The 27,395-nt window shown below is 41.6% G+C and overlaps 1 protein-coding gene across 1 annotated transcript in view; it reads right to left on the reverse strand.

Moving 5' to 3' along the window:
* Positions 1–26,853, reverse strand: part of GPR39 (G protein-coupled receptor 39) — a 75,812-nt gene extending 48,959 nt beyond the window's left edge. Inside the window, exon 1 of the mRNA XM_062579087.1 lies at positions 25,992–26,853. Within this exon, the coding sequence (XP_062435071.1) occupies positions 25,992–26,853 (862 nt within the window). The remainder of the gene's footprint in view (positions 1–25,991) is intronic.
* Between the last annotated feature and the right edge of the window lie 542 nt (positions 26,854–27,395).

Genomic DNA, 27,395 nt, shown 5'->3' on the forward strand with positions numbered 1-27,395 from the left:
ACTCTACAAGTAAATGGTTCAATACTTCCTCTAATGATCTGTACATTTAAGACTTACTTATGCCTGAATAAGCTCCAGCAGAAGTTTATGCATGCAGAACCATAAAATCTGGCACGGAGCAATATATAATTGCAGCAGTCTATATGCTTGAGACCACCAATTTAAGCAGGGCTGAGTAAAACCTTAATACCTCCATTTACAACACACTTGAAATGTCCTGCCTGTCTGGAGCATTTTCAGGGAGGAATGAGATAGAAGGAAAGCCGTACCACTGCACCCTTGGTGTTCGCTCCAGTCAACATCACCCACCTTTTGGGCTCTTTGCCAAGAGCAGTTCAGTGACTTTCAGAAGCTGTTTGACAGAAGGGAAATTTGACCCTCACAACTGCAGTGCCTCAAGGCCCCACGTAGCATGCAAGAAGAAGCCCATGCACATAAAGAACAAAAACAACTTTCCCTTCTGTACAAATACTCACAAGCCTCTAGAGAGTTTCTTAGTGCTAAGGAGCAAAGGATGCCATAAAAGGAAGTACTGACTTTTAAAGTGGGAAACTCAAGATAATTCATCCTAGCAACAGCTTCTCTCATCAGTTCTTCCTTTCACCATCTCACTGTTAAACATCCTCCTTACTCCAGATAAAGAAATTTTTTTAAACACACATCCCTTGTGCAGCACGGCAACTTACTGCTAGCTACTCTAAATCATGTTTTATAAATAATATTTTTACAATAGTCAATGATGCTTTCACATTTTGCCCTAACGATCAACACATTTTTTCTAAAAGAGGCTTTTCTGTTTTGCACTGGCTTCCACCTGAAACACTTTTCTGGGTCATTTCCAGGTAGAATGGTTAGAAAAGAGCCTAAAAGGAATAGGCAAGTGAAGAATAACACTGCTTTTTACTTGACCTTTAATTGGTTTTCAAAGAGCCTTAATACATTCTCCCAGGTTGGGTAGCAACTACACTTCTTTGGCCTCACTGACACAGTGCTCTGTCACTTGAGCTAGGTGTTACGGGGAACATGCACACGGGAAAAGCAAAGAGCAATGTTTAACCCTAGCACACAAATTACATTTGAATAAGCTTTTCACAGCTCTCCTGAGCTGTCAAGTCCATGAAGATCCTCCAAATACGAGAAAAGACAGAGTAGGTAGAAAATGGTAACTCCACAGAAAAAGCCCCAGATTAAAGAATTTGGTTTATTCATAATAGCCAACCCTAGAAGGACCACACAAAAGATAATGAAAGGGCTCTGTTATCACTGCTTCTCCATAACACATTTATTTTGCATGAATTTCCCTGATCACATAAGCAATCATAATAAGAAAACAGGTTTTGCCCTTGTGCTGCCTCTTCTCCTTCAATTGACAGGATTAAATAGGCCCAACAGAAGCTGTGGTTGATGTTAAAAGGTTTAGTTATACCCTAGTAACTGTTTAATCAAGCAAACTTCACAAAATTAGAAACAAAAATTCCCTTTGGTTAAAATAACCAGGTTTCATGTGAGAGTTCTTAGACCTCAATAATACAGTATCCACCAGATTTCAGAGACCAGTAAGGACCAAATAAAGGATCACAAAGAAAAGTATATGGCACCTCACATATCCAGCTAGCTTCCTCGACACATTCATTAGTCTCAGATCATCAGGAAGATGCCCAATACCTTTTCAGATAGTTGCAACCACCCTTCAGTCCCACATCATTACACAGCAGATGCCCAGACTGAAGGAGATCTGGAATCAGATTATCACGCTTCAGAGAAGCAGGGAAGTCTACCTGCAAAGCTGGAGGAAAAGCAGAAGTACAGAACAGACCAGAACTTATTTTCTACTAGTTTCTCACTTTCAGAAGTATCTGTGGAAACTTTGTGCTGAAAGATGAGCTAGTACAGCCTTCTCCTGCTCAAGAGATTGCAGTGTTTTTGTAGTATGAGATGACCCAGTGTAAGACATGGTTTTAAATAAAGTGATTGATTGCAGTTAGGTTTTCTTTTATACCTGCTTAGATATGAAAATCGTCATCTGAAAGAGGTTCTAAGTTGCTCAGATACCACTAGTGCGTCAGTTGTTGCATGTTAAGGAAAAGTTCAAGTTAACAAAATTAAGACAGGACTGACACTTGGCCGTTCTCAGGATTTGGCGTGTGTGGAGCACAGCTTCCAGGACACAGGCTAGGAGGAGAGAAATCGACGGGGATCTCTCCAGTGCACAAGCAGCAGACCTGAGCAGTAGAGAGCAGCATGGACATTGTGCTCTGCTGGAGCTGTGGGCTGGCTGAGAAGCAACAGCCAAGGCATGGCCACAGCATCGCCAGCCTTAAGAGCTGCCCTGGCAGAAGATGCCTCCAGGTCTCTGGTAACCTTTCCTTGTTGGCCTACCTTCACTCACTCACCTCCTAGTTTGACCATTCAGTAGCGTCCTACATGAATGCAATGCGTTGCTGCAGGTTTCCACCTCTTGAGTTTGCTTCAGTTTCAAGTAAGTGCAAACCACAACACCCCTCTGGCAGATTTTGTACAGGCACAGAAGCACACCACACTAACAGATAGAGATTAGTATCCTTCCTCAGGATTTCAAGACTCCTGCCTCACAGTCCCCAAACCTGGCACCTGGAGGGGAACTCACCCCTGCAGCAACTAGCTGTGTCACAAGCTGAGGAGCTCTGGTGACATTTCTCAGGATTCAGGCGCTATGCAATAATGTATTTTTAAGTAGTGGTTATGTCATCTTGTAAAATCTTAACTTCTACTTAAACAGCATATTCTGCTGTCACCCTGAGAATAATTTGAGCACATGAGCTAGGGGTGTTAAGCACACTGTAGTCCGGAACAGCCTGTGCTTGGAGTTGGCATAAGCCAGCAGCTGCATCCTCCAGGCCTCCGCAAAGTTTCATTTGTGACAATGATGCATTTAGAGTTTCCAGCACCAAAACATGGTGTCTCCGAGGCAGGGTAAAGATTCAGCTGTTCCTTTAAAAGGTAATTTGGAATCTACCCTTGAAGGCTGTGGACAAAAGATAAAAAAAAGCGAAGCCTGAATCATTAGCTGAGGCCTGATAGAGATGCTGGTATTTAGGGTGGAACTTAGAGCAGCTATAAGCTGATGCACAGCAGTAGCTGTCTGACTGCTGCTCAGAGCATGCCCAGGTGGAGCATGACACATACAGCCCACAGCCTCCAGTTTAGTCCCACCAGAGGCTTTGCTTAGGATAAAGCCAGTATTTTTGTTTAATACCCTTCTGACCTCTGTAAATGTAAAATGAAGGTGCCTGGAAGCACAGTAGAAATAGTAATGAAACAGCTCATTGCTTGACTCAGAGTAAGCAAGGACATCAGAAACTTTCATTACAGAAACTACCAGCTACAGTAAGATCAGTCTATTTGATGTTTGAATTAGAGGTTAAGGGCGGAGGAGAGGAAGAATTTCACTGCTGGTGATAAAACTCATCCTTCTCTCTGGATACTGTTAAGCCACCCCTGGCAGGGATGGACTTTTATCCCTGGCTCAGACTTCTGAAGAACAAATCTTTTTGCGTTTTCAATGCACCAGATGGTATGCCTTTACAAAACTGGCCTCTAGGGAAGATACCTCTAAAATCCTTCCCTGCAAGGACCTCGCTCCCTACCCCCTCCCAAATTACTCTGTTCAGATGCTGAGTAATGCGGGACAGAAGCATGTGCCTTTCCTTTGGCAATTGCATTGTGTTATGCTATTAAGAAATATGCCCAATCTGCCTTCTTTACAGTTCAGTATATTGTACTTTTCCTAGATTGATGTACACTTCAGACCAAATAGTTCTGCATGGCCTGGACTGGGGTAATTGGATTACGTTTATGTGAAACCCAAAGTGCTAGACGATCTCAAGAGTGATTTTCTTTTTCAGACTGCCATTAGAGTCCCAAGGAAACGAAGTACAAAGGCCTGAACTAATCTTACTCCCCCCCCCCTTTCCGATCAGGATGCACAGGGAGGTTGACTTCTAATGGGAGTTGCACCGCTAAGAGACTAACATGCAGAAAAAAAATAATCCCCAAATTCTTTGCCACAAGGGAACAACTTCAAAACAAGAGAAGTGAGGAAATCTGCATTAATGCCTACACATGTGCTGAGATTCACCCTGCTGTGCCCATTGCTGCTGGTAATTCATGCAGTTGGCAGAAGCCAGCATAATTGGACCCTCTACAGTGGCAAATAAAGCACACTTACAAAGGAGTCAGAAATAGTTATCCCAGCTATACAGATGTGTCAGAGGCACAGTGAGACCTTATGGCTTGAACAAGTCACTTGGTGGGACCATAGAGGCGCTGGGATCAGCACCCAGGGCTTACACCCAGCAGCCACAGATGGGCACTGGGAAAAACAAGCTGATCCAGAAATAGGCAAATTTGCTATTCTAACTTTGCTGTCACAGTGAAGGAGGAGGAAGTCTCCAGCTTGAATATAATAAAAAGCAAGATATTTGTGAAATATTTTGAATACCTGTTTGTGAAATGTTTTGAATAGCTACTATGAAAGATCCAATGATGCATTCAGATGCGTCTGCTAGGAAACATAGGGTGCAATAAAAACTGCAGGGTGAGGAAACTATATCTGTCACTCCTCATTCACAAAGGACGAGTATTCAGAAAGTGACTGGAACTGTGCCATGTGGCTGGCTCACGACCAAGGTGATTTCTTTGAACTGTATGATTTCCAAACTTTAAATAACCATTTTGGACTATGACAGGATTTTGTTAATTTACAAAGAAAAAAAGATTTTCTTGCTTAGAAATACAATTCAGAAAACCCTTTCAAGACTATGAACCAGCAAGGAAAGCACTCTTTTACAGACATGAGTATTAACTATTTTCCATTATCTTACTGATTGTCTCATAACATCCCAGCAGCATTTATTTTTCTTAGTGCAATGCAATTGAATTACATCTGAATGGAGATTAATTAGACTACTACGGTCTTTTTTTTTTTTTTTTTTTTTTTTTTGTTCCCCTAGCAGACACAGACCTAATTTGGGTTTATCATTACTCCCCTTTAAAAGCTTAAATGCTACTGCCATGGTACGCACTGTATCTGGGAATGAACAATAGGGAATATGGACTAGTAGTTTAACCTGCAGGGGAAATTGGAAAAAACAAAAAACAAAAAACAACAAAAAAAAAAAAACCCATAAGAATCACAGTAAAATGGAATCAAAAAAAGCTCCTCTGGCTAGATATGTACTTGTTTCTTTGGGGTGGGAGTTCCTCAGCAGGAAAACCACGCGTCCTATTTCAGAAATTTCTACAAATTTGTAGACTTTCGCATGTGCTCAGAACCCAATCAGAAGGAAACACAGTGCCTGCAAAGATGAGGATTATGGGGGGGGGGGGGGGTGGAAAGAAATGTAAAAAAGAACCCAGGGACAGAAGCCCAGATCTACCAGGAGCTTCACATTCTGCATGCCTGTATTCACGGGCAGATCCAAGACGCTACTGCCAAAGTATTTTGAATAGGCACCTTGTTGGCTGCTTGTACGTGCAAAATGCAGCGCCCAAGCACAAGCTTTGGTTTCAAGCAGGCAAACACACGCAGCTTTGAAAGCCAGGTCTCGTAAACCACCGCAGAAAAAGGTTACCCCATCCGGCTCCCAGGCTCCTGAAAGCGCTGGGCGAATGGGAGAGCAGCTCTCCTGCTTTGTCTCGTGCCTCGAGCAAAGGCGCTTTTGGGGTGGCTCCCCAACTGCACTCCTGAAAAATAAACACATTTTAACTGAGCTTCAGTTCTGAAACAAGTGGGTGACCTTTCTCCCCCCACGTGGTTGTCTTTCCCCTCACTCCTTTCCCTCACACTCCCTCCCTACAATCTTGTGGTCATCCCAACCTCACCTCCATTCCCTGCTAAGGACAGAGAATGGAGAAATGAGGGGGAGGGCACAGGACGAAGTACTAAACAACTGAAGGAAAAGAGATTTCATTAGGGAGCTCTCTAACTAAAGCACACACACAGGATTTTAAGCTGGAAAACACAGCTCCAGAGCTCCAACAGCTCGTGACTTCAGGACTGGAAACCAGGAGGGCTAATTTTCCATCAACCTTCCTTCCAAATTTCATTCCAGAATAAGCTGCTAACATGGGCTGGACAAGCTACTTGTAAATGGGGAGAAGGAATAATCCAGCACTGCAGGTCACAGGAAGAAGCTTATTGGACCATGCCTGCCTTATTAAAAACAGGATATAGAAAGTAACTAGCCCAGTAAATTAGTTTTGGTTTAAATGTTATATTTCCAAATTTGCTCCAAATTGAAAAAAACTGTTAGTTTAACCCATTTTTCGTACAATTGAGCAATAAAATTAACTCAGATCTATGTAGTAAGGATATTTAACTTAGCAATTATCATTAAAAGTATTTTCTATAAGAAATGTAGCAATATGACAGTGGATGAATCCGTATCGGATTTACCGATGCATCCATGTTATGACAAGCATATAAATCTATCTGCACAGCAATAGAGATCTTCATAATAGGTCTTAATAGTTAGGTTTGTAAAAGCTGTCATGAATACCAATGGGAGAAACGCTCTTTCCAACTATCTTGCAACAAAATTTTTTTTTTTTTTTATGTTTTTTAAATAATAAGAAAAGAAGATTTGGCTGTAGGAGAGACGCCCCTTCCTCCAACCACACTGCCTGAGGTTCTCGTCCAGTTTTTTCCTACTGCAAACAGAGGACCTGGGGGCACCGGGAAAGTTCCCGAGTATAAGGGTTACAAATTTAGCGATGTTATTGCTAGTAAACATGTTTCAAAAGGTATACAGAACTGAGCTTACTAAATAACATCACTGTGATGATGCCACTGAGCCAGGACAACTGAAGATGGGGATGGGGGAGATGTGGTTGAAATTCCTTTTACTTTTGATTTTGGGGAAGAAGCAGAGAGAAAGAGAGAGATTGCTGCTGCTGAGCACTGAGAAGGTTACTGTTTGCTCAATAACTGTGGAAGGCTGAAACTGATAGTAGTTTTAGAAATCTAATTGCAAGCAGTTTCGATAGTAAATAACCCTGGGCAGATTGTTAGCAAAATGTATGCACATCAGGTACTGGGCCAAGGAAACAGTATTTTAAAGAGAAAAGCCTTAACCAGTTCTCCAAGGAAAAGAATAGACAGCTGGACAGTAGGATAAAATTTTAAAATCGTAAAAGCTTTTGGGTGAAGTCAGAATCCTGACTTATGAAAGGAATAAAATCTTTAGTATGCTGTGGATGGGCAATTTCCTACATAGAAAATCTTCTGTCCAGTGCTTTCTGTCATTAATCGTTCCTGTGTTTCAGATTATCGTCATCTATAATAGTTAACAAGCAATATAGAATAATATGAAGCTGCCACCTTTTTCTCCAACCACAGAATTAAAAATTCCTACTAGATCAGGCTCCAAAACATAATAGGAGACAGCATTAGCTCTTCCTCTATCAGACTGCGCATATACCTCTAGTCAACAGACTGCTGCTTGCCTTCGGGCGATTCTCCTGCCTGCGGGTGGAAGAGTACAAAGATGAGGGAAGCTGTAGAAAGCCTGTTATGTATGGCTAGGTCTTGAGGGGGATAGAGATTTTATGAACATGAGACATTTCAGGCTTATAAGATTATTTAAGCCATAAAGAGGCAGTTGTCTTAGAAGAGTAAAGTGGTGGGCACATCACAATTGCTTATGGTCAAGCTAAGCAAGGTCTTAAGGAATTCAAGGGGAAAACACCCTCTATGAAATCACAACCTATATAATCCTATTTTCCACACAGATAAACCACCAAACTGAAGGCAGAGAAGACACATGAGGATATAAGAAACTCACTTTGGAGCCTTCTATTATCTGCAGGTACATCCTTACAGCCTGCTATTTTCAGCAGGCTGAGCAGAAAGGGATTGCAGGTAGGGCAAAAAGGAAAAGCAGTTGCCACAAGTTAGTTAATGAATCATGTTTGGTCTCATATCAAGTAGTAGCAGTATGCTGCACACATTTATTCCATTTAGAGATCCCACATGTTTGCTCAGTGCTGATTGTATGCAATATGTAAAGGCACATATCAAGGTGAAGTGTGCTCATGAGTCACCAAAGGGGAAAGATTTTTCCCTGTGCTTGATTGCCAGGGAGATGGCTAACAGGGACGTCTGAATCTCCGAGAAAAATTTCAGTGGGAAAGCCATGCTGTGTACTTGCTAAAGAGGAAACAGGATGAGTTTCAGCATTACATTTGTACTTGTCTGCACTCCAGGAAGGCTGCATCTTGCCTGACTAAGCCACCAAACTCCACCCAGAGTCATCCCAAGATGACTTGGCAGCATCCCGCTTGCTTGCATTTTAATTTGAGCTGTACTGAAAGTGTCTTTAGGGTAACTAAATAGAATGGCTTTCCTCACTCAGGGTATGGGAAACTTAAAACCTTAGTGCTTCCAAACAGCCCTGTTAGCTTGCTCTGCTGTCACCCAGATACCAGTCAAGGTACACCCGCGCAGTGGTGGGGTGGTGTCACAGGAGCTGGGAGAGGCAGGAGCTGTGGTGAGCAAACCTCTGACGTGCAGTCAGATACTGGAAGGATGTCTGCTCAAATTCAGATAGTCCGAGAAAATACTGTAGTCTTCAGTCCACCTCCAGTACATCCCCGGATGGGGTTACAGCAAAACAGCAACCCACCCAGAGACTCAGTGTGGGTGAGAGCTGGATCCAAGCTGCCATCACAAAGTTAAGAAATGTCAAAATCTGAACTTGGACTGCATCTTTCCACCTCAAGCCTATTTCTCACAACGTTTGTGATGACTCAATTACAAAACTTTGAATTTGTGCATGCACCATAACTGTGAGGTGAGAAAGAGGAAGAAGAGGCTTCAGCATCATTTCTTCGCATCTTCATATCATCTACTCAGAAAGCCTGTGCTGTTAGCATCAGATACTGTCTTCTCAAAAGTACAAAATATGCGCTTGTGCGACAAGCATTAAAGTGACACCTACATCACTCACACAAATGACTGTTCTTGTGGAGTGATGTGTGCCTGAATTAAACTGTACAGTTTCATCGCTCCCTTAATTTTTTCTACACTCCATATAATTCTTTTGCACATGGAATTGCAGATTTATTAGAAATTGTAAGTCTACACCCTCCACATCACTGGAAATCTGCCATTCTAAACGCATAAAGCGTGGATATTTAATGCACCAGCAACATGAATGCTTAGGACTATGAACAAACAAGCCACTACTGCCTGTCCCCGTATTTCCAAGGCACAAACGGACAAAACAGACTCACACAGGGGAGCTTTAGTCAGACCATTTGGAAACATGATTCCCTACCAGTGACGGACTGGAGACCCTGTAAAGTAAATGAGCTGGACTGTCGTAGAGGCTCAAGACAAAACAAAAAACAACAAAAAAACCCCAAACCACTCAACACCTCTATACTTAAATGAAGCTGTGGGAAGATCAAGAGAGGAAGTATCAAAAGCAGCAAAGCCTCTTAGCTAAAAGAGAGAAAAATAAAGAGGGTTCAAAACCAGATCTGGGACAGATGAGGTTTTCAAATACCACCAAAGGAGAAATGCACACAGGCTGTGTTTCAGACCCTCAATACAAGTTATATTGCATCGCTTTCATCAGAGAAGCAAAGCCTGTGTTTAGCCTAATCTGCAAGTATGCAGAAGCTGCTTTCCCTCTGAGCAGCTACTAAACCAATGTAAATAACCCACTTCATCTTCCAGCATCAGCATTACAGGTGGCTGACAAAGTCTGCAAGCAGCATTTCTTGCTCCTCAAACCCCTCCGCACTCGACAGCTGACTGCAGTTCATTTTCACCTACTAAATCACAATGAATAACTTCAAAAATTAAACTCAAGTTGGAGCTCCTGATAAGAAACATATAATGGTGAATTCTCCAAAGACAAATAACTGATTATAAAACAAACATTTGTATATGTGCATTTTAAGGAAATGTAAAACTGGATGACCTAAAGCATGCTACATGGTTGTCGCAAACAGTCTGTAGTTCCCAAAAGCAGTTAGGCCACTTTTCTTCTGTAAATAAAGATATTTCTTAACTAGTTTCAAAATATTTGATACAGTGCACTTAACATTCAACAATTGTGTTAATAGAAACCAAGGGAGATCAATTTTATCAGTAAAATTTTCTTTCCATCATTCTTTCTAGTTCTAACTATGCAGACTGTATACACTTTGGCACATTCGTATAAATCAGTACTTACTCTGTCAAGTCAGGATAGGCTATTTAATAGCAATGCCTTTACTAGAAGGTAATGATTTTAAGAGATCAGTGTCCAGTTGCTTCGGATTTTTTTTTAAGTTGCTGGTATAGCTATAATAGGCTGCTTGCAAAATTTACATTTAATTCAGGAATTGTCTGCATATCTGCAGTGTGCAAGATTTAACTAAAGAAAAAAAAAAAAAAAACCTCCCCCACCAACCTGCTCAGGGATGAAATGCAACTTTGCCATGAAGTTCTCCAACTGCAGAGCTCTTTTTCTGTCCCATAATAGTCTTTAGATGAGGTTCAAATGCCTTGGTGGGAAAACATCAAAACTTGTTTCAATTTTCCCTTAGCTTGATTTTAAAGCAGCAAATATTAATGAGAGCTATGCATGTCTTCCTGTGGGAAGACAGACTTAATACTGAAACTCTCTGCTCTGTTAGGTTGCTCATATTGACAGTTTCATTTATTTTGGCTAGAGGTACCTATGATTTAGTTATTAATTCTCAAATGTAGTTTTTATATTAAAGTGATAGTTAATGTAAAGTGGTGTTAAGTTTAAAATAGTGATATTGTGTTTAGGAATCTCAGTGTCACTTTCCTTCATACGCAATTGTACATGACCTGACAGATGATTACCATGCATGGGGAATTAAAGTGCTCCCAGCACAAAACAGACTACTCTGTTTAGATATTTAGATTGTTTTAGGATACTATCAAAACTAGAGAACAACTTTTAGCAAAGTTCAATGCATTTCTGTGCAACAACTACCTAATAAAATTAACTAAGGGGGCAACAAGGAGCAAGCTCTCAAAATCTTCACAACTGCACAGAGGTCCTGGCAACCTCCATCTGCAGCCAACATTTGCTCACTTCTCTTTCTTAGTCCCAGAGATGGATGAATGGATAGATGGGGGTGAAGGAAAGATGCAATTTTAGCAAAGAAAGCTTAGAGTAACTTAATCCGGTTGGCATAGCTAACAACAGGAGAGAAGCAAGCAGAGAGTAAGTTCTCATTAGCGTAACATAACAAAAAAGGCCTATACCTACAAATCACACCATGATGAACTGCTGGAAAATAACTCTCAGCCAAAGCACCCTGAACCACACAGTGTCACAAAAAACAACACAGGTTCACTCATTTTATTGTTTTTTTTTTTTAATTAAAAAACTTTTTTTTTTCCTGAAGCTATCAATTTCTAATGCAATTATGCTGAATATTGAATTCTACTTGTGTAATCCCAAATTGTCAATACATTTCACTCTTAAGTATTTCAGTTCCTTTCCTGTAAGGCAAGGCATCACAATTTATTGAATTTCAATAGGATTGCCCAATTTTTCTTCTCTGTATATCAGAGTTACCCATTGTAAAACACTTACCTTAAAACCCTGATGATGACAAAACTGTAGACCCCAATGTGAACAGGAATACACCTTAAAAAAACCCCACCAACAACCCCCTCACACTCCTCACTAATAAATAAGTTGCATGTTCATCAGATAAAAAGGAGAATTACTCAACTACTTTAAATAAATTGTGGTACCTAATATTAATCAGCTTTAGTAACCTCAAAAAAAAGGAAGTGAATGTGCATTCATTTATATTCATTAACTAGGCAGCTTTGCTATTTTAGGAAAGCTGAAGGGTTATCATGAGATTATTGTTTCTATTCCTCCTGTAGAACGTCAGTCCCTGGATCAAAAACATCGTGTCTCACTTCAAACAGACCTTTTTCTGACTCAGAATTTCCCCCTCAAAACCATATTGAGCAAATGGAATCAAAACTGTTGATACATTAAAATAATGGGAAAATTAAAGAAGATTTGCACCTTGGGGACACTAACTTTCTCAGTGCTGCCTAAAAGGATGAAGAACTTGAAAACGGTGGTATAAAGAGGGCAATTACTCCTGACCTGAAACTACTCAAAAGTCAAAGTTCAGAGACTTATCAACAAGATTTTGACATCACAAGACAAAATGCTTCTAGGTCCTGCTGAATTCTGTGTTAAGACTTCCACTGCACACTGACAAGCACAGTATACGCCTCACTTTCTAGGCTCTTGGGGCTTCTGCTGAACGAGGCTCTCTCTCCAAAAGGTGGCAACTCAGAATTGGAGCTAAGACCCCTTGAGCTGGGTCTCCTTAAATAAAATAATACCCCACATACTCAAAACAAACCTCAAAAGTTCCAGATACATGAAGAAAAGGCAATTTTTTCAGGCCCAGTTACTTGGGGCTGCTCAGTTGTCAACCAAGAGGGCTCTGAGCACAGCATAACCACTTTGAGACAGTTCATGAACGGTTTGGTAAGAAGGGTTACTCTTAATTAGCCATTACTAATTTACAGAACGTCATTTATTCCTCCCAGACTGGTGACTGATGGATTAGATACTCAAGAAGGGAACCTGGGAGGGAGGGAGAGGAGGAAGACAGAGAAATAGTACGAAGAACTTTTTAAAATTACAGCCCATACAAGGATGCTCAGGACTCCAGTCATCCCATATTAAGGTTCTTTGCTACAGACTAGAAAGGAAGACCAACCTGCATGTCCTTGCACAAAGAAAACATCAGTGCAGATGATTTTCCAATGACCTTCCCATACCACAGGGACTAGATCCTGTATACGTGTGGGTAAATATATATATATATATATATATGTATATATGTGTGTGTGTATGTATGTGTACACACACACACACACACACATATAGACCATCTCAGCATTTCCTTATTTCAGAGCTACACCTCTCAGCACTCAGACCTTGCAGTCTACCGCTTCCTCAGCAGGATCTAAGAACCTCCTCAAGATATTGGGTCTCATTTGCCCTAGCAAAGCAAGTGACGCAGAGGTTTGAAGGGGCAGTGCAAGGCTTACCTAAATGAAATGGTAAAATCAGTCTTATCAGAAGCTTTTGAGAAGCACAGGGCTTAATTTAAACTCATTATGAAAGGCAATTAACATCTGCTGTAGGAACCAAAGTACCAGTGCTCAGTGCTTGCTACCCAGTGTGCTCCTCCACACTAGGAATTTTAAAAAGATCAAATTCCAAAATGTGAACACATTTAAATGAGGGTTTACTAATTACTATCAAATACAGAGAAAAATATTCCTTTATTACAGAAGGAAAATCCAGAACATCATGGCTATTCTTAAGCTTTTCATTGCAGCTTACTTTGTACTGCTTTCCTTTACAGGGAAGGGGGGTGGCTGGATGGAGAGGCAGAGAGCACACCATAAATTCACCAGTAATGAAGAGAAGAAAACCCTCCCCAAAGCATACTTTGTGCTCTAAGACAAAGAGAAGCAGAAAACTAAACATCCCAAATTACCAAGAAAAATGTATTTTCTTTTTTTTTTCCTCTTTCTTTTTAGAGCCGCTCTCCATTAGAACATAGCAGACCTTCCTGTTGATGAAAGCACTGGGAAATGTTTCAGAGAGGCAGAATGGCCAAGAGGTCAGCCTATCAGCTTAAACTAATATAAGAAAATTGAAGTGAAAACTGATATATTTGAAAGAGAGAAAATAAAATGTAGAGCTCTATTTCCAAGAAGGTGAACCAGAAAATAGCAAACAAAGATACGTGAACAACTCAGTAGAAAGGGGAGGGAGAAATTCACTTGGCACTGCTGTGGACAGGAGTCCCAGCCCCGCGGCCAGGGCTGCACAGTGTGAGGGACTATGCCCCACAACTACCGAGAGCAAGATTCGATATTGAAGGTGAAAGTGTTTTAATTCTCTGCTGATGTCTATTCAAGTGCTTTAACGTGGTGGAGCTCTCCCTCACCACAACAGGTCCCCCATAGAGAGAGGGGAGCACTAGCTCCAACGTGAGATTTGCAACTGGAAAAAATTCCTGGCTTTGGGAGAGGCTCGTGAGAGCCCACCTGGCGCGGGGAAACCGCAGCCGGGCTGCGACTCCGGCCTTCCTTCTTGGAGAGCTCTAACGTCTAAACTGTTTGCGAGCAGTTCTTCACCTCGATCGTTAAAGACTAAGAGCAAAACAAGCATAATCAATTACAGCATTCAAGTCCCAGGAGGAAATTTAAAAACCAGCTTTCAAGGCCAGAGTTTTAGCAGAAAAAGATCCTTGCTGGCAGTAGGCAGAGCCTCCCCGAGCTCAGCGCAGCTGACGGCTACGCTTGCAGGATGACAGCACCGCGTGTATTCTCAGTGTGTCGGAGCAGAAAACTAACTCTTTTCAGCCGATTTGCAGCACACGCAGAAGGGTTAACCTACATTTCGTGACAGAAGTTAACCCAAATAAGGTCCATGCTATTCAGTCTGAGGGGAAAAGAAATCAATTCTGGTTCCCTTGGGTACGATTTCAACACTTGATTAGAGAAAGAAATGAATCTTTAAAGTATACTTACAGGAAAGGTATTTGCCATTTGCATGAGAGATGGGAATGGCTGCATCCCAAGTTAATGAAATCCAGTCTCCTGTGCCTGTTTGAGGATTTCATCTATTTGAATTATGCAAATATCAAATATAACTTCATTGTATAAAACTCCAAAATGAGAATGCTGTCCATGCATCCAGGGAGGCCAAAATGATATCCCCACTCCCCAAACTTAACATCGTTTGATTGAAGGCCAACAAGAGGTTGTGATTTGGTCCTACAGCACTGTATTCGCACTGTGACAGTCAATTTAGAGGACATTTCTGCCTGTCAGCAAATAAACATTAAGTCATTTTAAATTTCACTTCCATTTGATAAGGTTAAAGCAATTCTTTCTTGGAGAAAGGCACTCAGAAGGCAGACTTGAATTCTAGTCACTGGGCACGAGGAGGCTGACAGCTGTGTAGGTCACCAGCGAGGGTATCCAAGGCAGGCTTGGTAGAGCTGGGTCTCAGCTCTGCTGTGGGGAGATAGCTCTGCGCAAGCAGAGAGGCAGAACAGCACAGGGGACATGTTGCCCTCCCTTTGGTTCACAGATCACAACCCGCAAGAATCCGATCCTTCATTTACAGGCAGGGAACGGTACGTGTACAGGTTGCGCAGCCCTATTCCAGCCTTCTGAAGGTTTCCTTTCGGCAGCAGGTTATTTGCTGAGATGATGTTCAGCTTGGGTAAACTTGCTGCACCTTCTCTGCAAGATCAGCATCCTCCCACAAGCAGAGATACCATCACACAGTGCCAAACCATGAAGCAAGAAACATACCCACATCCTTGCAAGCCAGTGGAGACCTGGATTTGTGACCAGAGACATACCTTCCACACCCATCACAGGCAACCACACCACAGACTCGCAGAAACAATCACGTACCCAGGAACCGAACGAGTTTGGTCCAATTCTATACCTTGAAGGTTGTCCTTGAACATGTCCTTCCCATGATTAGGAATTTTCTCATTTCTGACTGTGCTCAATCATGGCCCCCATAGACCTATTAATTCTCGTGCCAATGCCATAATTTAGATCAATGTAGAGAACATGGCAATATTTTGTAATATCAGAGCATTTGTACTGCAAGACAATGTTTCCCAAATTGTCAATACTTGCTTTATAATGGAAAAGTTTGCATTTAAATGTTGGCTTGGACCAGAAGACAAATAGAAATGGGACATTTGAATTTCAAGTCACTATCAGAAAGCCTTTTAGAATTCAGCAGAAGCGTACATGCAAAGAAAAGGGACCATGGAAGGGAATTCAGACAATGGGAAGTCTCAATCTCCAGACATTAAATTTTTAACAAGGAGCTCCCAAGGCTGGCTCAGAGTAAACTAAGTAGGGAAAATATTTTAAGAAAGGATATATTTTAACTCATTATACTTCAGTAGCCAAGTTGCCTTTCTAGAATAAATATTTAAAGATTTTCAAAAGTATGCGTATGCCTGCAAGTACTGACAGATGCTTTTCAAATTTTGGGAGGAGTCAGTAATGACATCATCATCACTATCACTAGTATTTAAGTATCTGATTAACTTTCAGGACAAAAAGACTACTTAAATACCCTCTCTTCTTTTGAAGACCTCTGACATAACCCATCCCACCCATTTTAGACCTCTGTTTCAACAGATCAGGAAAGAAAAACAAAAAGTCAGAAAATTCTTTTAGCAATACTGCAGTATCTAAAGTGCAAGGGTAAACAACAACACTTGATCAGAGCTTTTGACTTCTGTTCATCCTTCAACATGCCACTTTAGTTCTTGCCTGATGTTTAGAAACCTGACACATTAAAGCTGTGCCCACAATAAAGTCTTCTTGAATCTCTGTGTATGTTACTGCTGAAGTACTGCAACCTTTAGACACCTTAAAAGTTTAATTCTGATCATCAGCCCAGTCACAGTAAGCAGTTTTTCTTTTATAGATATCCTTAATCATTCTTACGAAATTCGGTTCTTGAGCAGCCTCATTCTTCGTGCTTAGGGGACAAATTTTAGTTCAGTTTTCTTTTCAAAAGCAGGGAGCTCAAAAGATGTCTTGATCTACATGCGGAATGTGAGGCATCAGAATTAAAACTAGAGCCAATCAGAAGAGACATCTCTACTCCTCTGCTGGATAAGAAACATATTTAGCAATGAATAATATTTTTCTTGAAAAGTTTACGGTTGAGAGTAAGGGAGCGAAGGTAAAATGACCTTTCAAAAACCAAAGTTTGGGACAGAAGATTTTAACCAACTTTTTCTTGTCTAAACTTTTTGTTACTCGTTTTTGCAACTCCTTTAGTTACATAAGGAAACCATTATGTTCAACAGACAGCAAGCTGGCAATATTTTATAGAGAAGAAAAGCAAGATGTACTTGCAGAAACGATATATGAACAGGGCCAAAACATTTAGAAGTCCACCACTGCTTTGGGGAGAAATTGAAAGCATCATCTCCCAGCAAGGCCTACACACGGGATCGACCTCTGAAAGCAGCTGCATCTGAGAAGCTGTTTTCCAGGTTTCAACTAGAAGTTGGAGCAGCAACACTTCCCAAAATATCCATGTAGGTGCTAATTGATAAAACTTGAGAAACAAAAGCAATTTATGCTGCATGGGGCCAGGATGGACATCTAAACTATGTTACCTAACGTATCGCTGTGGCTGGGTTTCCTTATACTCCCGAGTATAGTTTAGTTCCACAGTAATTATTAGGTGTGTTCACATATTTGGAGATGAGTATCAAGTGTTTTTTGAGGGGCAGTAGAATTAACTCTGCCTACATATATTTGTCTAATAAACAAATATCTGCTTGCAGAGACCCCTCCAACTCTAACCCCATAAGCTATCCTTTAAACTTAAATACCTCCCGTTCAAAATTCAAAGAAACAAAGACAGTAAGTAGTTTTAAGAGATGTTTAAAAGTGACAAGCACAGACCTGAAAACAACTTTGGGGAAAGAAAGTTAGCAATACTAGTCCTTTTTCCCAATTTCAACTTTCCTTGTAAATTACTGTTTACAGGATTAAGAGATTATCAGCAGACTCAATTAGTCTGTAATGATCTGACATTGTTATTAATCATGCATCCGTAAGAGAGATCGGAAAGATAACCTATTTGTCATTTAAGTACAGGGCTGATGTCTAGCAGCATAAACATGCGTAGGATGCCTTCAAAGAAGGATAAGAAGGTGCTACAGCTGGTTCTATCTAGGAGAAACTGGCTGTGCCAAATTTAAGCTAAAATCTTAACTATTTATTTGGAGTGGACAACATTATGTTTAGAAATCCTGCTCACTAGTTTTTCAACTGTTATCTATCCTGTAAAATTACAGGTTTAGGAATTCACTTGTGAAAATGAAAGAGAAGAAAATAATCTTTAACCTGTTACTTGGCAGGGTAGTTAGTACTCAATTTCTAAGACAAATTTTGCCTGCAGGAAACCAAGAAGTAACACAGAATAAAATTGAAAGCTTCACATTACTAATAAATGCTCAGATATTAAAAGCTCTCTTCCATTAAAATTCACAGACTAGCAATCATTGTTTAAAGATAATGGTCTAACATCAGCTAGAAAAAACAAAAGATTTAATTTCGTGAAATGTGGCATAATTGGAATATGAAACAATAGAGGAATAGATAATGCACTTAATTTTCCACAGGTGAAGACTTCAATAAATCATCTGTGAACTTGCCACAAATAAGTCCTATTTACTGAAACTGGGAAGCTGTAAGAGCAGTCTGCATTTGAGTTGGTGTTTGGCTCAGAAGAGATGTCAAGAAAACGTGGAAGAGTAATGCTTATCACAACACTCTGTTGACCACAGGTTGACTGTCCCCCCCAGTCCAAAACTGAGGGGATACAGTTATCAAATGTAGGTGGGCTTAACTGTAGCTGGACACTATCTCCATCAATTCATTTCATACTTGGAGCAATACTTGTATTTCTCCACTTCAATGGAAATAAATCTTTTTGCTTTCTTACTCCCTCTTTGGAGAAGCAGACAGCTTCCAAGGTTTCTGCTTGTGGGAAAACATGTCTTAGAAAGGGTTTGTTGCAAGTCAACGTATTTTGCAGAAGCTGAGTTTACACAACCAGACCTCAGCTCCTCAAACACGGCAGCCCCCTGCCAGTTTCCTTCGTCAGGCTCTGATTCGCACTGCCACGGCCAGGGAAGTGGCCTGCACGTCCCGTCTTTCCTTCTCTTAAGGTACATCCAGGGCTGCCAGCAGACTCAAGGGTCAAAAGATGTGGGGAGAAGATAAATGAAGATCATAATACTTACTGATTGAAAGAGAAAATAGAAAGTTTAGGGCCAGCAAAAAAACAGCCCGTGAGAGGGTAGTAGTAAAGCACTCATTATCCTTATTTTGCTTCAGTGCACATGAAGCCTAGAGAGTGGCCACGAGTCTACAGAGGACCTGCAGCACCTGCCAGGATATCATAGATGGGGAATTACATGGACTATGCCAGTGGAGCATTTGGTTCTCTGACTACAGTATTTGCAGGGTTATGTTGTTTCTAATGCTGCGGACTTTTCATTTTGAAGCAATTTTTAAGTACTCTAATGCAAAGCGTAATCACACATTGATTTTTCCATTAAAACTACAAAAGTCTTAAATACCCTAGGGGTGCTGGCTTCAATTAGTCCCTATTTGTCCATTCTTTTTCTTTCGGTACCATTTTGCCATCCCTCGGTGTAGGAGGAAAGGAAGACTGTCTATTTAAGCCAGAAGTACAATCTTCTTTTATGTGAGTCCAGGTAGAAATAGCTGTAGATAAATTTCCTTCTGTACAATAGGGAGGAAAATGATGCTGGTTTCTGGTCATGTTCATTTTTAAATTACAGTATGGGAAAACTGAACATATAGATAGCCAAACTACACAAGTTTGCCTTGAGTCTAATTTACTGTGAATAGGTTTTGTTTTTTTTTTTTTTTTTTTTAATCAGCGTTAAGTCCTGCAGCTCTTCAGAGGAGGTTGTTCGTACACTATCATCCTGAGAAGCCAGGTGTCCCTAACTGCAGTCTCTACATTGTCATCTGTTGAGCTGCTGAGTGTAAGTTTTGTGCTACCAGCAGGAAAATCCTTTGCTTTTGTCTCTTTTCCAGAGAGCAATACCAAAAGAAAGAAAAAAACAAAAGCAAAAACAAACAAAAAAAACTTACTCGGGGAAGCTCAGGGTGGATGCCATTAACTGAAAGCCAAACACCGGTCTGTGTCAGTGTGTTAAGTTCCCTACTCAGCCCCTGCTATCTGTTTCTGTGCATTCAGACTACTGATTGCCTGGTGTAACTAGAAATCCTACTCGAGCAAACATACGGATGGAGACACCATATAAAAGGCAGAGCTGAAAATAATATCCAGACTACAAGATACGTATCTTCAGGCTACTCTCCAAAAAAAAAAAAAAAAATCTCTGAAGAAAGGCAGCTGAGTGAAATGATTAAAGAAATGAATCGAAAGGAGTCAATGAAGCCAAGTTTGAACTACATGGGTTGGAGTTGTGTTCTTCTGGAATCTGATCAATTAGGTTGTTCTTTCAATTTTTTTTTCTATCCCCAAGCTTAACCTTTTTCAATAACAACAACATCAGAAAACCCCAGCCAATTTCCAGCCTATGAAGAAGCATCTAATTTTCCTGTAACAGAAGTCCTACCATTGTCAGGTTATACTGTGCCTGAGTCATCTCCAGATGACAGCCATACATTTTTTTGCAGAGTACTTGAAATAATCTGTCCTCCTAAAAACCTATTTGCCAAGTGCCTTATGAAATACATTTCCTTAGTGATCTTTTGAAAAGCTATTTCTACACACAATGCCTTTATTCTGAGCAAAACATTAATCTGCTAGTACCAGTGCACTAAAAAAAAAAAAAAAAAAAAAAAAAAAAAAAAAAAAAATCCATCTTAAGTTCTAAGAAGTCTTTCTAATTTCTCATTTAAAGAAAGATTCTTGTATGGTCCACTCAAAAGTTTCATGTAGCTTTAACGTATAGCCGGGTTCAGCTGTGTTCACGGTGTTTACAGTGGCATTTAGTATTATCATAGAATAGCTTACATCATTTTAACAGTCACTACCAAAAAGTGGCACAAAAGGGCCCAGGGGAAGGGCACTAGTGCAAGACTCTGCAGACACATTCATACATAGCTTTTACAGCATTTCGTTCATGGCATTTGTGGCCTTGGTCCTCCACCTTGCATCTCTTTCTGCTTTTCCAGCCCTTCCCTTTGCTTGTTTTATTTGAATGTAGACAGGGACTGTCTTCTCTTTTATAGCACTTACTACAGTCTCAAAGTCTCTAGCTGCTCTTGTTTTCTTAGTAAGACCAGAAAAGAAGCTATTTCTACTGTACCAAATCACATGCAATCAACATTGTGACCGTCTTCAGGTTGAGACTCACCCTGCATATTTGACAAACATACTTAAGCGTTAGAACAAATCAAAATAAACAAAACAAAACCCCCACACAGTACCTTTCAAGAAAGATGAAGGCACTGCACACAGATTATGATAGGCAATTCCCTTTCCTGCTTATTAAAGAAGCTGAAGGTTATTTGCTCTCCAGGCATGTAGGTGAAATTCATTTTACAGCAAAGGTCCCCAAAGCAGGAGAACAGCTCCAGGCCATTTATAAAGGGAGAGAGACAGTGGAGAGAGCTGATCTGCACTGCTTGGTACAGGGGAGCTGGCTCTGTCGGGTCAAAATGGGACAGGACCAGCAGGGTCCCAATTAGGTAGCTCCAGCTCCAGCTCCTGCTCTTGCCAGCTGCTGCTGCTCCAGCAGTGCTTTCATGCATCCACCATGATGTGCAGCTTCCCTAGCAGCTGGAATTCTTTGTTCCTTCTGCTGAAAGCAAGAGGCTAGGATAGGCAGAAGTCTCATCATGTTCAGGAGACAGAAAAACATAGCCTGTACGCCAGCAGGCACACCATAAACCCCTTCTGCTGTACAAACAGAGAAAAACATTGCTCCAAAGGGCAAATTGGAAGCACATACAAAGAAAAGCAGTGGTGATGCAGCAACACTAAAGGACATTCCTATTTCAACTTATTTACTGTAGTAGGCCTGAGGCTCCTGTATACAGAATAATTAAGGCTTTTCGCAGAAGCACAAAACTGAAGCTGCCATGGGAAATACAACAGAAGCTTTAGAAGCAATGAATTTTTCATCTGGGATAGTCATAACTTGCTTTATCACAGAGTGTAAGTTTAGGTCAGTCAGATCTAGTTTGATGGCAAGACATGTAGTTGCTTTTATATAAAAAGTGGTTTTATACTAGATTAAGAAGAAGGAAGCCTTGGCTAGAGAACTGAGCTCCTGGCATAGTGGTCCGCACTGAGGCCCATCCTTGCCAGTGGCTGCAAGGAGGTGTGCCCCATGCAGCTTTTCTTCCTCCAGAAGCTAGCCACCTCTTAAAGTTTCCTAAAGATTTTTTTAATTTACAGTTTCAACTATGAAAGTGCCTTTTTATTAATGTTTATAATTATTGCACTAAATGGATCTCTCTTTTACGGGTTCCTTGCTTTACATTCTTCTTCTCTGTTTGCAAAGATCCAGTTAAAGTCTCCAAACTCATTCTGAGGAGCTTGTTGCTGAGGTAAGAAGGTCCTTCAGTTCTTCTTGTTGCTCAGGGCAGGTTTTGAAACAGCAAGAAGCTACCAGCAGCACCTCATAACCATTTAGTTAGCTTTCTGATCACTCCACTGCCCTTTACCAGCATAATGGAAGGAAGAGACTGAGCAGCTACAAAGACCGAATCGATCCCAGTTAGGATAGGCTGCACATTGAGAGGTTTTAAATGCTATTAAAACTTTGCATTTAATCAAAGGGCTGTCAGCCTCATGTTTATAAGCCCTGTAGCAACCCAGCTTCTGCTGCTAGAGATGAAGAAATTTATTAATATATGCTGACGTAAACCACAGAAAAAGATAAAGTCCAGCTATATTTTCCTTGCTATTCATGGCAGCACATGCTCATCCAGACCCTCATAGCCCTTCAGCAGAGAAGGAGGCCTGCTGTCCCAACGTGAGCAGAAAAGCCTATGTGGATTACCTTCATCAGTGATAAGAATAAATCAGAGTCTGATCTGCTCCACTCGTATAGACTGACCCACTGGTAGCAGTTGAGTTTCTCCACATGATTCAGGAGAGTTTTAGGTAAACAGCATCAACAGAGACTGCAGGGAGTATGCCACAGCCTATCCAAAACCGCAAAATGCCTCATTTCAGGATCAGGAGCATTAAGCAGACACTTACATGTGCTATCACATCTTTCTTGAAGCCAACAGCCATTCCATATGAAGGCATAACACTGGGCAGCCTAGTATATAAAAACAAAAGTAATTTTCTCCAAAATACTGGGACAAATCTGCATTGCTCTCCTGGGGCAAATCTGTCAAAATTTAAGCTGAGCAGTGCCTGGAAGTCCTCCCTCCCCAGTAATGGATATAGCAGTGCTGATGTGGCCACTAGAGCAGTCCCTTCTCTCCACTGTGAGCATAGCGAAGCATCAGGAGGAACAGACACATCCACACCAAGGATTTCAAATCCCCAGCCAGCCTCTCTGGGCTTTAAGCAAATAGGATAGTGATAAGGCCCAGGAATAAAGCGAGCACAAGTTCACTATATCGAACAACAGTAACAACGGCCACCAGCCACCCTAACCATGCAATCAAGTGTTCCTCGGTCACGGCCCCAGGTTGAATGGACACACTGCTGAGTGTCCAGTACCTGCACAGAAAATAGAGCAAATCTGGGGGCAAAATAGCAGCTGCCTTCCTCAGACGAGGGCCCTTCCCTGTGCAACCTCAGGCTGCTCCAGCACAGTGGTGCCCACGTCGCTTGGTCACTCTTTGCCTCCTTCCCTGCCTCCTTCACAGCAGTTGTGTCACCCCCATCTCGAGTCTGCCCAAGTTTCATACCACCTTCCACAGCAATGCGGTAAGTAGGCTACCACTGTCAACATTCACAATTCATTTTCATAAATTATCTCAAGTGCTGCAAAATAATGCGACACTAAAAAAGCACCAGTTCCTGCTCGTGTCTTTTGCTACTTAGCAAAAGGTACTTTTTCTCATCGTCAGGAGATTTATGAATTTAATCTCCGTTTTATAGAACTTATCACTTTTAGCAACTGCAAGAAGAAAATGCTAAACTGTTTTTATTGCTGTTAGATGTTCAAAGACATCTTGCTATGTGCTGTCATTTACATTTCACATTAAATGTGAAATATGTTGGGAATGAGCAAATATTTGTTTTAATTTGACCCATCTGTTAAAAGAAAAACAAAGAGGATTTCTAAATCACTATATTTAAATTCAGCGATTTGTAAACAATTTATATGTTCATTTCTTCTAGGTTAAAACTGCCCTAAAGCATCACTCTTATGGAATCTACAAATTAAATTGCTTTACACTCTTCTCCTGGATGTAGGCCACAGTTTCCTACTCTTCAGTTTATTAATTTATTTCCCTACCCAAGTTAATTAGCAAGGCTTATATTAAGTGCCATTTGAAATATGCCACAGAAATCATTTTGAGGAATTCACAGAAGTATCTACCGGCTCCAGAAAGCTGACAGCGCACAGAAAGCGTCAGATATTGGTGTTTAATTCCCTGAAGATAAAGGATGAACCAGTCGCTTTCATTTAGCTTGTTAACACTTCTGCAAGCAGTCCGAACTGACCTGTTCCACGCTAGACCAGCCCCACGTACAGTAACGAAGGACAGAAAGAAGCGCCACAGTATTTTACCATTGCCTCTCAACCTAGCTAGAAGTTGCTACACGATTGGGATCATAGGCTGTGCTTTAATGTAGTTGGGGATGATTATTTACAAGGGGAGCAAGTTCCACAGACAGGTAAGGATCCCACAGTAGCTCTTAACTTAAAGAGCAGAGCCTTTCTCTGCTCTGTGCATCATGCTTTATTTAGCATTTATTAAGCTTCTACCCCAGCAGCCAGTACATTCAGCGCAGTAGTACTATCAAGAGCCTTTTTAGTCGCACTAACCCAAGTCTCCTGTTCCAAACCATGCCCATGTGATTTGCACTACCAGCAGGCAGCCAGCGCGAGGAGCCGATTTCTTCTTCGGCTGCATGGCCCGGATAGGAGGAAGAGCTCTGTGCAGCCTGAAGTGTCACATCTCCCACTTGAATCCCTTGTCACCCTCTCTGCCTGTACAGCACGCAGCCCTACCTTTCCCCCCCAATTTTCCAGCAGTAGGCCATGTCAGTCTGATTTTTCATTGTGCTTTCACTATAGTCTCACCTTCAATACACACACACTGGAAAAAGGGGCAGATGCACCAAGACTCCTCGTAGCTTCACACAGCCACAGACCACGGCAAAAGCAGGACTAGCTGAGGAAGCACAGAATGCTCAGGGGGAGGAAGAAAAAAAAGGGGGGGGAGATCTTACAAAGTCTTACAAGTGGACAGACCCACAAGCTTCAATTCCCTCTCTGGAATATGAAGCAGAGCACCAAAAAGCTACACAGAAATCCTAGGTCTACTATACATTCATACACAAGTTGGTTCATTTATTATATCTGGTATCATATTAAGCAACCCAACAAAACACGACCTAGCTGTAATTTAGCCAGGATATGATTAAGGGTACCTCTAAGAGCATCAACAAACGCAGAGACTACATGGATCACAGCCCAGAACGATTCCAAGCTGGTGAAATGACAACTTGATTAGTTTTTGTCTGACAAATGTGGCGCGAGAGATCAGAATCAAACATAATACCAAGGTTATAGGCCTTCAAATAAAACCAAGGGGAAAATTTTTTTTAAATCGGGGGCAGGAAGACCAAATCAGCTCTCCAGACCAGCTTTCTTAATGCTTGAATGCAACGCAGACACAACTGAAACCAAGTAAATACCCTCAAGGGAGCACCTGGAATTAACAGGGACATGTCTTTAGAGTGGAGTGGGACAAGCTTCAGATCTTGCTCAATATTTTCTCTCTCATCAAAAACCTTACTAAATATGCACATATTTGTAATTTAATAGGAAAAATGTCAATATAGACATTTTGATGTAATAAAGCTACTTTATAATCAGGCCACTGCGCCTATCGATATCCCAAAGGTCAAGCAGCAATACCCTACTACTCATTTTCATTTCTTTGGAGGAAATTGGATTTTTCCTTCTGCCTTCCCTCCCACCTGGTCTAATGACAAAAAGAATTAGTCAAACACATGCAGAAAAATCAGGCTGCTTAAAATACATCATTGCATCCAAAAGCATCCCTCTTTCTTGTTTTGGTCCAGTTTCGAATCCTGCAGCCCCCTTTTGGGGGGTTGGTGAGGTAAGATGGCAGCTTTCCTTCCATTCTGGGAAGAGGGGGTTTGGGGAGGAGAAAGGGAGGCAAAGCAGGACACAGCGCTTACCAAGGAATAAAATGATCTGTCTCCTGGAGTTCTTGCTCTCTGAACTTTCGCTTTTCCTTAGATGCTGCTCCTGGTATCCATATTCACCCTTCACTGCAACAGTTCCTTTCTTGTGGATCATCAGGGCTTTCATCATGCTGCGGCACATGAAGGCCACAGACCCCAGCACGATGATGTACACAACGAATGCGCTGAAGATGCTCGCCTGAAAGACAGGCCATTTGGAGGAGAGGCTGGTACAGATTGTCATGTTGTGCCTCAGTTCAGGGACATGGTGCCTAGGCTTGATGCAGGCAGTCGCACCTCGGTAGCCCTCGATGATTTCCAGGGGATATTCTGTGCCCATAGCAAAGAGCAGGGGCAGAGCCACGACAACAGACGTGACCCAGACAAAGGCGATGAGCAGCTTCACCTTGCGGGGTCCAGAGACTGCCTTGAACTTGAAGGGGTGGCAGATAGCAACATACCTCTCAAAACTGAGAGTGGCCACGTGCAGCACAGTGGCATAGCTGCAGGCTTCAAAAAGGAAGCAGTAGAGCTTGCAAACCAGGTTGCCATTAGGGGTAGAGAAAGGGCTCCATATGGCACTGAGGAACTCACCGGGCATGCCGAGCAGGATGACCAGCAAGTCGGAGCAGGCCAGGCTCACCATATGATCCGTGACCTCTTTCTGCAGGTAGCCTTTCTTCTGCAGGATTCTGGTGGTCTTGATAGTGACACTGTTGCCCAAGATCCCCGCCACAAAGACAAGGAAGTAGATGAAGGCCAAAGTGATCTTGATCCAAGGAGAAACCTCAAACTCGGGGACGTGACTGTGATCGATGACGTGAGAGCAGTCTGAAGGGGATGTTTGTTCTGCCATGAGCAAGCCCCCTACACTCTCCAACAGTCAGATTCACGGCAAAAGGTCCTTTCTTTCTTTGCCCCTCTCGCGGAGGCTGAATGCAGTCAGGTACGACAAAAATCTCTCAACTAGCCACACCTGAAAGTTTCATTAGTTACAGTGGCTGAGTCAATACACTGAGCGTGTATTGAGATAAAGAGAAAGCGTTTCAGCTGTTACCTGTTTTTGTGATGAATGGGCCTTGCTCCTTTACCGTTTTCCTTCTTTCTTCTTTACTAAGTCAAGATGCCGGTTTCAAACACTTTGTGCTGTGAACTGCTCTTCTTTCAGTCTTCACTACTTCCTCTCTGAGCAAAGACAGCTTTCAGTCCTAGCCTTTCCAGGAGGAAGTAAGCACGTCTGTGTGGTTATAGCTGCTCAGTTAACCATTAACCTAAATCTTTGCTATCCCTAGTCACTGACAGCAAAGCATGTTTACAAAAAAAAAAAAAAAAAAAAAAAAAAAAAATTAAAAAAAAGCCCAAGTCTGACACTCACTTCCTGTAATAAGAGCTCCTTCT

This window comes from Rhea pennata, chromosome 6 (assembly GCF_028389875.1).
Source record: "Rhea pennata isolate bPtePen1 chromosome 6, bPtePen1.pri, whole genome shotgun sequence".
Taxonomy (NCBI): Eukaryota; Metazoa; Chordata; class Aves; order Rheiformes; family Rheidae; genus Rhea; species Rhea pennata.